We start from the raw sequence: 11960 nt of genomic DNA, 5'->3' as shown, positions 1-11960 counted from the left end.
TGTACATCCTGCTCTGCTGTGTGTGCTTACAGCGTCAAAGGGTGGACGTGATATTTCAAACATCAGATCACTGCGTTTATATATTGGGTGCCCGGAAATTTTTCCAAATAAACACAGCTTGATTCGACTTGGGTGGGCAGACTTATCAACAGACTAATTCTATAAACAAATGAAGGAATAACCCGGAGACCATTGGCTGGTACCAGCGAGACACGTGGAGAGAGCTTGGAGTTTTGTAGCAATGAAATTTTAATTAATGTGGGTGGGCTGAGAACACAAACGACTGTTTATCAGAGACAATTTATTTTCCAGTGCTAAGTCAACATATAATAGCAAACTTACAACAATTATTTAACTTTTTTTTTTCCTCCCCCTTTTTTTTTTTTTTTTTTTTTTTTTTAAGAGCTATGAAGCAGGGACAGAGGCAGAGCGAGCTCCTTCAGGCAGGGCTGGGAGCTGAGCTCGCACAAACAGCTCCCCGGTGGACTCGTCCCAGGTTCCTGCCCTGCCCCGTCCCTCCGCTCGGCTCCGAGGGGGAAGACGCGGAGCTGGGAACCCGCCGGCGATGAGCCACATCTACGGCAGCCACCTCTCCCCTCTGGGCAACCCCTCCATGGTTTATCTCCCGGCTGCCCTCGGCTTCACCCCCGGGGGGGCGATCTCCCGGCAGGACCCCCCGCAGAAGCCCCCGTACAGCTACATCGCCCTCATCGCCATGGCCATCAAAGAAGCCCCGGAGCAGAAGGTGACGCTCAGCGGCATCTACCAGTTCATCATGGACCGCTTCCCCTTCTACCACGACAACAAGCAGGGCTGGCAGAACAGCATCCGCCACAACCTCTCCCTCAACGACTGCTTCGTCAAGGTGCCGCGGGAGAAGGGGCGGCCCGGCAAGGGCAGCTACTGGACCCTGGACCCGCGGTGCCTGGACATGTTCGAGAACGGCAACTACCGCCGGAGGAAGAGGAAGCCCAAAGCCCCGGGGCCGCCGGAGGCGAAGGGTGGCGAGCAGCCGGGGCCGCCCGCCCGCCCCGTCGAGCCCAAGCGGTCCAAGGGGAGTGCGGCGGCCGCGGGGGACGCGGGGGACGCGGGGGTCCCGCGGCCGGGCCGGGGGGCAGCGGCTTCCCCGGGGGGTCCGGCCCCGGTCGCTCCCGCCGCCGCCCCGCCGCACAAGAGCGGCCCGCGGGGCCGCAGCTTCAGCATCGAGAGCATCCTGGCGCAGGGGCTGCGGCAGCCGCCCCCCGGGGCAGCCCCCAAGGCGGCCCGGGAGGGCCCCGCCGGCTGCCTCGGCGGCTCCCTGGTCGCCAGCGGCGGCTTCGGCCCGACCCTCAACGCCTCCCTCATGCTCGACTCCCAGGTGCACGGGAGGCTCTACCACATCGGCATCCCCTTCCTCTCCTGCTTCCCTCTCCACGTATCCGAGGCGGTATTTAATTTCCAGTAGTTGCCCCATAATTAAACCCCCCCCGGCCCCGGGCGCTGCTTGCGAGGCGCGATGGGGATGAGAGGCTGGACTCAGACCTCACTGCGCGGGTAGACCAAAAAAACCCCAAAGCGATGTAAAAGGTGACTCAGGATTTCAGGGCATTTTCAAGGCGCGTGTTGCTGCGGACTCTCTTTAGCCGTTACCTCCCACCCCCTTGCCAGAGCGACTTCTGAAGGTAAACCAGCTTTCTTTTCCCATGGGTAGTGAAGGTAGAGACAGGCAGTGGGGGGATTGCCCACACTGCCCCTAAGCTCTGTTGGGTTTGCTCTGCACCTTTAGTCTTTGCATCCCTCAGGTTCCTCAGACCTGGTTTCTTTCGAGCCCTTCAGGTCTCTGGTTTTCTTCTTTTATTTTCCTTTTGGAAACCCAACCCACTCTGTCCATCCGTGGGGGAGGGGGCTGAGCTTTGTTTTGCCGTTAATACCCACAGATATTAATAATTCCTGATACTCCCCATTGGCCCAGTCCTCCCAGTGGGTAAAGGCAAGTAACTGGAGATGAAATAAGGGCAGACCAAGCAATCCAGGCTCATCCTGCACATTCCTGCTTGCTTAGGCTCAGCACTGTGTGCAACTGGTTTCCTGCCCAGCACTCGTGCTTCTCGAGTATCTCAAAAGAGTTTCTGCTCACTGATGAGAGGGGGATGGATGAGCAAACACAAGGATGCATCCCCTTTCCATATCTTGCTGGGATCAGTTGCTTCTGACCACAAAAAGACTGAAGCAGGGTTGTGGAGGCCACTCTTGGCATTTTGAAATACGTCTTTTAACAACCAGGACAACTACCAGGAAAAAAAAAAAGACATCAGCTGTGTATCTAAAATTTTATTTTTTTCTTAAAGAAGGAAGAATCCAGACTGCAAGAAATCAGGAATATTTCTTATTTTTGTTTGCCATAAATAGAGGCTTTTTGTATATTAGTGGATAAATGCCCTTTTGGAAAAAAAAAAATCTATATTCTCAATTTTCATTATGAAACTAAACCTATATCCAATAAAAGTATTTTGTTCAGGAGTGTGGCTGGTGTGATGTAAAACACCCTGGAGGATCAAGGAGTGGAGTCTGCTGCTGGATGCAGTGAATATCCTGGTGAGGACATGATGGACCTTATAAAAGACGGGAGAGACAAAAACAGAGTCCTGGGAAATTACCTGTTCCTTGAAACTGAGGTAATGTTTCCCAAAATGATTGTTTCTCCTTCTCTTCCCTCCATCCCACCCCATCTCACTAGAAAAGCTTGTCCTTAAGTTAGCACCTGGATATTGGAAATGTGGGTTTCTCAGGTGAGTTGTGATTCAGTTTGTGCAGAAGAAGATCATCACCAAACAACCTTGACATTTGGACCAGGAGCTCAGGGGCCTCATTCCAGCACAAGGCAAAGAGCTCTCATATGGGGAAATACAGAAAATCTCCAAAAGGTGGGAACTGATGCTGAGGTTCCCAAAAGAATGATGCTTACAGGCAGATCCCTGGATAGGTCGAGCTCCTTCTTCTCGATGTGAAAAAAAGGAATAGAAGAGATTTTTTTAAAACAGATTTGCAAGATAGACTTTATTTAAGTAGTTCTGACAACTCTGACAACTTGAATATATATTGAATAAATTCTTTAAAGCTGTGGCACTGTAATAAAAAAATAATTAAAAAAAAGCACTTGTAAAATGAAGGTGTCACTGCTCAGTCAAAGGCACATGTGTCCCCACCACCATTTACAAGGCTGAGTAAGTGCTGAGAGTGTTGATGCTCCCTGTGTGAAATCCTATCCCTGCAGTGCCACTCCTGTGTGTAATTAGAGACAGGTATTGGTTAAAACAATGACCACCTTGCCAGGAGGTTTCTGTTCAAGGCTGGGGACTGACATCACCAGTCTGTTTGGAGTCCGTGAGGTGACATCACTCACAGGAAGCTGCAGGGGTAGGAAAACGATCCAGCTCAGTTCTTGCCCAGCAGAGACCTCCAATCATCTCTCCACTCCCTGAGTGATGCTTTGGGCTCGGGTGTGAGATGGGAGGTTAATGCTACCTCTGAGACTTGTTTGATGGATCTCCATCAAGCTCCAGAGCCAGTTCCTATAGGTGGGGATCCTGCATCCCTGGCCCCCACACCGTGGATATTTATGCTCTTAATCACCAGTTTTAACCTGTGTCTTCAAGCTCCTTTGTTTTCCTTTCTCCTAACTTGGCATCGCAGCTGTGACACCCCCCTCCCCCCGTTTTGTCACCTCTATGCTCCTATTCCAGCTTCCCAAAGTACCTTTTTTGAACTGTAAACAGGCCTTTAATTCCTTTCCTACTCATACATCTATAACCTCTCCACCTCACAGCCCTTTCTGTGCAAGAGCAGTTTTTAGTGGCCAAAAAAATCATCCAAAGGAGTAAGTCTCAGTTTAATATGTAGACCATGTATATTTTTATCACAGACACTTTTTTTTGGAGGGGGGGGAGATTCAGGTTTTTCTATGCAATGGGAATTTGTTTTTTCGTGAAGCTTTGCTTTGACATTTGATCTTATTTCTGTTTTGGTGGAGTGAAGTGGGACCAAGTACAGCTGCACTATTTAAAAGCCACATTGAGCTTGATTTTGGTTTCGCTTGAGAGAGTAAAATTAGTAAACTTAACATGCTCTGCACAAAAGTGACACTAACTCAAATGAACTCACAACAGAGTGAATAGTTACGAGGGGCAATTTGGAATTAATTGGGATCAGGCCAGTGCTGTAACAGGGGATGAATACCATGAAAAAGGGTCTTATTGCCAGCAGGCAGGATGACTAACCACACACAGCTCTTGCACGTCATCTGTTTATAGAGAGAGGACAAGTAATGGTACAATAAAAACATACAATAAAAACATAAAATAAAAACATACAATAAAAACATAAAATAAAAACATACAATAAAAACATAAAATAAAAGCAACAGTGCTTCGGTGCAGAGAAATGAGTGTGAGTGACAATCCACTAGTTCCTGCCCTTTGGATGTGACTGAGCATCCTTTAATCCTCTATATATCATGTGAATTTTGATGTGGTGTAGTTCAAATCAGGCAAAGTGCCACATGAATATCAAGGACTTGACAAGCTGCAAAGAATTGATGCCAATGGTTTCACACCTGTTTCACACCCCCCCCCCCAAAACCAGCTGCCAAGCACAAAACTGCCACCCAGTATTTAACTCATCCCTGGAATCTCCCCCCTCCTGGCTTTCCCAACCTCTCAGGGCTGGCTGTAAACACCAGTCTGGAATACTGTGGAGAAATGGAGAAAATAGCCCAGGATGCAGTATAAACAGCACACTTCTTGTGTGGGCGATATATGTGCCTTTCCGTTCCTCTGGAGAGGAGTGACCTCTCCCAACCCAGCAAGGTTCCACGTCTCCGAGCTCTGCAGCCAATTTTAACTCGTAGGGGCAGAGAAGATCCCACAGTGGAAGAGGTTCGTTCGGTTCACAGGGCGGCTTCGCTCCAAACACACGTTTCCTTTGAGGGGAACTGAAAATTTGGCGTATTAAAATAATTCCAGAGTTTAATTTCTCATAAATGGGGCTCCCAGTCTTTAAATGCACTCAGTGTGTGTTCTCCTAAAGTTGGTCCCGCAGCTTATATAAAATATAATCGAGTATTTACATGTGAGCAGGAACCACTTTCAGGGCTCGTCACTGCAAGTGGCTGTCTGTGTCTGATTTACAGGTGACATAAATCTGAGGGACTTTGCAGCTGCTTTTACTTCCCCTCACACCATTTTATAGTTAATTTTCTTTCCATCCTTCGCCAAGGAAGACACATAAAGGAGAGAGCATCCTTTTTCACACCAAAACCCACTGGCTCCTCCCAAGCCTGGTGAGAGAAGCAGCCAATTTGCCAAATGAGAGGGGAAGAAGGATCTGCTTCTTTACTTGATTCGTAGCCCCACACACCCAGAAAACAGATCTCCCAGGAGACAGCGTTTGGGATATTAAACAGATCACATATTTGATTTTAAGTGAAAGACCAAGAAGACAAGATCACAGAATTAGAGAAGTTACAGATGGAAAAGGTCTATGAGGTTATGCAATCCATCAGTCTGGACATTGCATAATTGCTCCCCACAGTATATTTTTAGTGCTTTATCCAGACAAATCATTAAGTGCTTTAAAATGGGCCAGATTCCTCAAGTGCAGTGCGTGCAAAATCACAGCTGATTTCACCAACCCTTGGAGCTTCAGTTCTAATAAGACACCAGAAGGAAGTTCTGTGTGGTCAAAGAGAAAAAAACAGGCTCTTCCAGAAATAAATACAGGCCTGGTTCGGTATTCCTCACAGGAATCTTGCCTAAATTAACTGAATTAGATCCCTAAAATCTCATTTTCGGATTATACTGAATAATAATACATTATTACTTATTCAGATGTTCACTTAGTCCAAAGTAAAACATTGTTCATGTTCATGCGAACACGATTTGTTTTAAGCGGCTTCAAAGCCGGCTCAGTAAAGCGTAAAGAATGTTTATTTAAAATATAGTTGCTAAATTTAGCATGAGCTTGGTTAGCCTAAATCTTAGCGACATTTTTAGAGAGCACATTGCGAATCTGGAATGCATGGAGAAATAAATAAACTTTCCCACATTTTTGGAAATGGAGTAAGAATTTGCAAGTTATTCCTTGCACGGGAGATTTCTGCGGATTGGAAAATGTTATGGATAACACAAATTTCCCACTGAACAGACAGTTGAAAGCACACAATGCTAATAATTTTCACTGCAGTTTCATTTCAAATAATGCTCCCTCAAGGAGGAAACAAAAGCTGTCAGCTTTTGTTATAGAAATTACGCAGAGTACCAACATGTTTCAATATTTACTCAAGCTCTTTGCATAGCACCAAGAAGTGCAATGGAACTGCCCTTGGCTACGAGCCACATCCAACCCCCTGCAAAGGAAATCTCAGGGTTGAATTAGGTCCTGTGCCTCTTCCTAGTAATTATAATAGTGGATTTTACACCCACTCCTTGCACACTGTGTTCCACACATCCTCGGTCTGGATCCCTGGCTGGGTTAAATACCAGCCTGCCTGTGGGCTGGGCATTTACACAGAAAACTGATGATTTTAGGATGATTTTCCTTTTCACCTTCCTGATTTTACACAGGTTAAAGAGGCACATTTGGGTCACCTTTGCATCAAGTGGCATTGCCTTAGAGATGCAAGCAAACCCATGATGGGAAGGTGAGCAGACAGGTGATGATAAACAGTTAAATTCTCTTTTATCAGGTCAGTTTTCATCACATCCCTCCGTCCTTTTCATCCTTTGATTGGTGTGAGTTTAGTCCCTGTTTCTGCTCCTAAGGTGGGAGGATTACAGCTGTACCACTCATGGGGCTACAAGAGACAAGGGATGTGACCAAGTATCCCACAGCATCACCAAGGATGGACTTTGGTGGGATTGAGATCAACTCCTCACCAGGCAGACGGGTGGAATAAGGAGGTGTGGAAGAAAACACAGAGTTGATTTTTTTTCCCCAAAGCATCTACATCCTGATCCAAAGCTCTGTGATTCAGCTTTACATGCAAGTACCAATTCCCACCTGCAGACCCATCCTCTGCAACCACCTTGGATCTTCCACAGCTCTTCACACGGAGATTTGCAAATACACTGGCCCAACACACTAATTCCCAAATCTGCAGGGAGGTGGACTTCTTAATTCTTCCCTACCTATCTTCAATTGCTTACTAAGTTTCTGTTTTCATTAGAAGAGCAATATGTAATAATAGTTGTTAAAATAATTGTATTTCTGTTTTTACATCTGTAAAGATTAAGTTAAACAGTATGAAGCCCATTAAACTATTTCATGTCATGCTGCCATAAATTTCCTCCATTCCCATTGCTACTATTATTCCAGAGTAAACTCTGAGATCAAGCTGCTGCCACAGAGAGTTATTTATAGGAGCTCATTCATCAATAAAAACTTCAAAAGAAATCTGTTACTCTTCTATTGGGAAGCCAAAGAAAACTAACATAAAGACAACCCTGTTAAGAAACAAAGCTAAGGAGACCACAAGACATTTAGTTAAGGAAAATCCTGATTTCTAACAAATGCCATGCAAGGAGGGGAAGAGGAAAAGAAAAAAAAAAGGAAAAGATTGTTGGCAGCATGAATCCTTTTAAGTTGTTTCATTCTCATTGGATGGTTAAAATAAACTGTTAAACAGTTGTATTTGTACTGGCTCAGCCTCCTCATTAGGCTTCATGTGATGGATTTGTGATCTCACAGTGCGTAAGGAGCTCTTCACCTCTTGCAAAACTGGTGTTGTCCTTCCACTTGTCTCAGCTGCTCGCACATCCACCCATCAGCACAGCAGGAACCTAATGAGAAATGCTGAGTAGTCATCAGATAGCACCCACCTCCCTAAAGGCAGATATATGGAATAGAAACAGCTGTATTTCGTCATCTTTACTTTCTTTTATTTCTTATTTTACCTTCCTCTGTACAGTGAGCTGTGCTGCATCGGCTTTGATGGTCATGATAGTCCTGCAGAAACTTAAATATATGAGAGATCTAGTGCTGCCCTTCCCTGGACCAGCACCAGCCTTAACAGGACGGATCAGGTCACTTTTATAGCAGGACTGTTTCAAGACAAATCAGAAATCCTTACCTGTGAGGGTGGGGAGGCCCTGGCACAGGTTGCCCAGAGAAGCCGTGGCTGCCCCATCTCTGGAAGTGTCCAAGGCCAGGTTGGATGGAGCTTGGAGCAACCTGGGCTAGTGGAAGGTGCCTCTGCCCATGGCAGGGGGTGGAACAAGATGATCTTTCAGTCCTTTCCAACCCAAACCATTCTGTGATCTCTCTCCTTTTTGTCCCTGACCCAATAACAGCTCCACATGAGTGAGACCTACCTGGAGGACCCTGGAGGAACAGGGACTCTGTGTTCAGCCATGTCATAGTAACAGCATCCTCAAACTGTGTTTTTTTGAGACAGACTCACTTGTTTCCATCTCAAGATTAGGAGTCCTGAAGGCAATATGAACCTCCAGCTCCTGGCACGCATTGCATAAAATTTCATAGTCACATCTCCAAAAAATTAAAGTACAGAGATGAGGATATTGTTTCCCAGAGATCTCTTTCCCAGGGATCTCTTTCCATCTCTGCCATTACTCATGCAAACCTGGGCAGGACACTTTGCATATGACTCAGTATGTCTCAATCAACACTGGTCACATGACAACTCAAGTCCTGGTCTAAGCTGGCCATCAAAATTATCTCCAGAATCTGCTGTGACACAAAGGACCTTCAGAGGACTGAAACTTCCCACCACTTGAGGCACAAGCTTTGGGGTGGGTAAAATCACCCTTTGGTTATATGAGGAGGAGCTGGATAACATCTGTGGTTTAGGGAATTAGGGCAGGTGGAATCCACGTGCAGCAGGTTACATCTTCTAAACCTGTCAGCTTGCTTGGCAAATGCAACCTTTGCCTAAACAATACCCTCTCTAAACTCACCCAAAAGGCTCCTTTTCTCTTCCTTACCGGCTGTTCCTGGCTGGGTTGTGCTGCAGTGCCAGTAAGACATCCCTGGTTTCCTTGTGCTCAGGATTTAGAGCAGGGACTCCCAAATCACCACTAGTGATGTGATTTAAAGGCAGCACAGTAGTTGCTTCCTCAAACAGAGGTACAAGATAAAGAAATCTGTCAAAACTCATCAAATTAGGGGCTGAAAAATCTCTTTCCTCATGAAATCTGAAAGTAATACTCTCACTTTTGTCCATCTTTGCTTTGCTACAAATTGAGGCTCATGTAGTCACTTTTATACTGATATAATTATAGTTGTTCAAAAAGAGAGGGAGAGCCAAGTCAGTCATGTTCTCTCAATCATGCCAAGGAGAAAAGTTTTTATACATCGTTACAGCTTATATTTGGAATTGGTCTAAACACTAAACACAATGATTACTAATAAACACGAAATGTCTCTGTGTACAAACTAGATTTATTCCAATTTAACTGTTCCTACTGTTGAATATAATTGGTTTGTTATGAAAAGGGCAAAGAGAAGCCCTTAATTGTTGTGTCTGGTTTCAGATTAGACGCTACATAATTTCTAAGTAACAATAACAGCAATTGTGACCCACTTCTTACAGAGTATTTTTCACTGATTTCTCCTACAGTGCTTTGCAGGGAAGGTCAGTAGAAAGCCCCATTGTAAACATGGGGAAATCTCCTGATTATTTGTTTTGGACGGTTGTAGAGGAAATTGCATATGCTTTCATGGAAAAAAAAATCCTCTATTATTATCCTCTGTCCTAAAATGGTGGGGAAAAAAAGCCTGGTGTCTCTGATCCTACTCTAAATTTTCCTAAAGCGAATTTCTGGCAAACCAAATTAAGCCAGATGACTCTGAATTTAATGAGAATAAATAGTAGCAGCCTAAGTTAAAGCTTAAAACAGGGCACCCAGCCTGCTGCTCTGCACTCCTGTGCAGCCTGATGGGTCTCTTGAAACCTTTGATTACCCAGTTTTATTTTCTTAGCTTATTTCAGAGATATTTTACTTATGGCTTGAGCATCAACAGGAAACTGCAGGTCAGCAAAACCAAGACACAAAAACTTGTAGCTGTAGTTTATAAAAGATTAAGAAAATAATTGTGTTCAGAGTGTGAAATGCAATCATGTAGCCAAACCTGTCTGATAAGGACTGTGGCTGAGCAGAGGCAGCCCAGGACCAGACTGAGATGTGATTCAGACCTTTGAACTAATTCTTATTGTATCCATATATGATTTCTGCAGCCGGTGATAAAAAATCCCGTGCAAAATCCAAAAATCCCAGGTGCTCTCCTGCCTCTCCAGACATGGAATTGGGCTTTTGGCTGCAGAAGTTCCTTCTGGTCTGACTTCCTCGGAGCCAAGAGGAGCAGCAGGGAGTGTTTGGAGGGGGACTCTGTCTCTCTCTGTCTCGGGGCTCAGGTGAGCTTTGCTGAGTGTTTAATTTGCAATCCTCAGGCTTTGCCTGGGCAGGAATCTAACAGGGCTTTATCGGATCGGTCGCTCGACCTTGCTTTGTCAAATGCTTTTGTCAAGTCTTTAGTCAAGACAGGACTAGTCATACTCCACCCTGGTGGCTCAGCAAATGTTGAAGACTTTCTGGTCCTTCCTTCAGCTTCCAAATGTGTAGGCATGCTGGGAGAAAAGCTCCTGGAGGAGCTGAGGATGGGAAGTTTTCCTTCTCATTCCTTCTCTTTATCAGGACCACCTGGTGTAGGGCATTTCTCTGGAGTTTCCAAGAACTCAGCAGCCTGGACAAGTGGTCACTGCCTGCAGGTACTTGCTTGTCTATCCAACTAAAATGAGGAATTAGTGACTCCATGGCCTTTTCCAGTCATTCATTAAGATTTCATCATGCTAGAACATTAACTTCAAGTCTCCAAATGAGATACACTTCCCTCTGCTCTTACCCTTGCTGCTTGCTTTCAAAGTGATCTTCTTTTCTTCCATGAATAAAAAAAAAATAGGGGAAAAATATCTTTCAAATGCCTAAGAAATGAAGTTTCTCCGTTAGAGCTACAGAGGAAACATGAAGAATCGACTTTGACACACATGACAAATATTGAAAGGGAGCTAAAGCTAAAAGGCAACTCCTTGAAGACTTTGAATCATTAAGAAAGTACATGAATGGGTTGAAATTCTTGAAAGAAAACCTATCCCAGGCTCACTTCCTTGGATCAGTGCCAGAGCTGTGCGTTTGCCTCCCAATCTCTGATGTCTGAGGGAAAATCCATCTCCTCTTGTTTCCTAAGGTTGGGAAGGATCAGTGAGCCGATGAACGGGGGATTCCTGTGTGTTCATTTGTGCGTGCACGGAGGGCTTAGAGCAGCATCTGGGAGCCCATAAATCCTGGCTCACTTTGCCCCAGCGAAGGTAAGAGCAGCAGCTCTGCTTTGGCCCAAAGGGTGACCACTGGAGGGTCAGGCTGGGCTGTGCAGACCTTTCCCAGGCTCAGCGTCTCACTGGATGGCTTTGCATCCACTGGAAAGTGCTCGGATGGAAATCCAAGGTCATGGCTGCACACAGTTCCACGTGGATCTCCTCAGGCCTGTGGATGTGGCACAGAGATGTGGATGAGGAGTCTGTGAGCTGATTCTTCGGGCTCTTAAGAAAGCGGCTTGTTTTGGCATCGTAGGTGAAGTCACCCACCTTCTGTCAAGGGCAGCTGCACCCTGACCCCATCCTCAGCTAGGGAGAGCCTTTGGGTTCTGTAAGAAGGTGGATGTCTCCTGGGTGGCCTGAGCAGAGCCTCGTTGCTCTCCATCAGCTCTCCCTGGCTTAGGCATAGTGACAGGCGGAGGAATTGAGCTCCAAGTGGATGTGTGATCCAGAGGGTGACCTTACAGGCCATGGAAATTTCACATGTGAAATATTGGAGACCACACGCCTTCCTGTGTCTCTGCACAGCTCTCACACAAAGGGTCCAGTGTCCCAGGCAGTGCAAAACACCCCAACAACAATTAGGTGACTCAGCTCC

General features: G+C 45.9%; 1 protein-coding gene across 1 annotated transcript; it reads left to right on the top strand.

Moving 5' to 3' along the window:
* Positions 1-275: 275 nt before the first annotated feature.
* On the top strand, positions 276-2493 carry FOXL1 (forkhead box L1). Its single transcript, XM_064670548.1, has one exon. The coding sequence runs from the start codon at positions 566-568 to the stop codon at positions 1442-1444; it is 879 nt and encodes a 292-aa protein (XP_064526618.1). The 5' UTR covers positions 276-565; the 3' UTR covers positions 1445-2493.
* The last annotated feature ends 9467 nt before the right edge of the window (positions 2494-11960 follow it).

Source organism: Pseudopipra pipra, chromosome 14 (assembly GCF_036250125.1).
Source record: "Pseudopipra pipra isolate bDixPip1 chromosome 14, bDixPip1.hap1, whole genome shotgun sequence".
Taxonomy (NCBI): Eukaryota; Metazoa; Chordata; class Aves; order Passeriformes; family Pipridae; genus Pseudopipra; species Pseudopipra pipra.
Note: the sequence above shows the minus strand (reverse complement) of the source record. Positions and strands in the feature narration are given on the sequence as shown.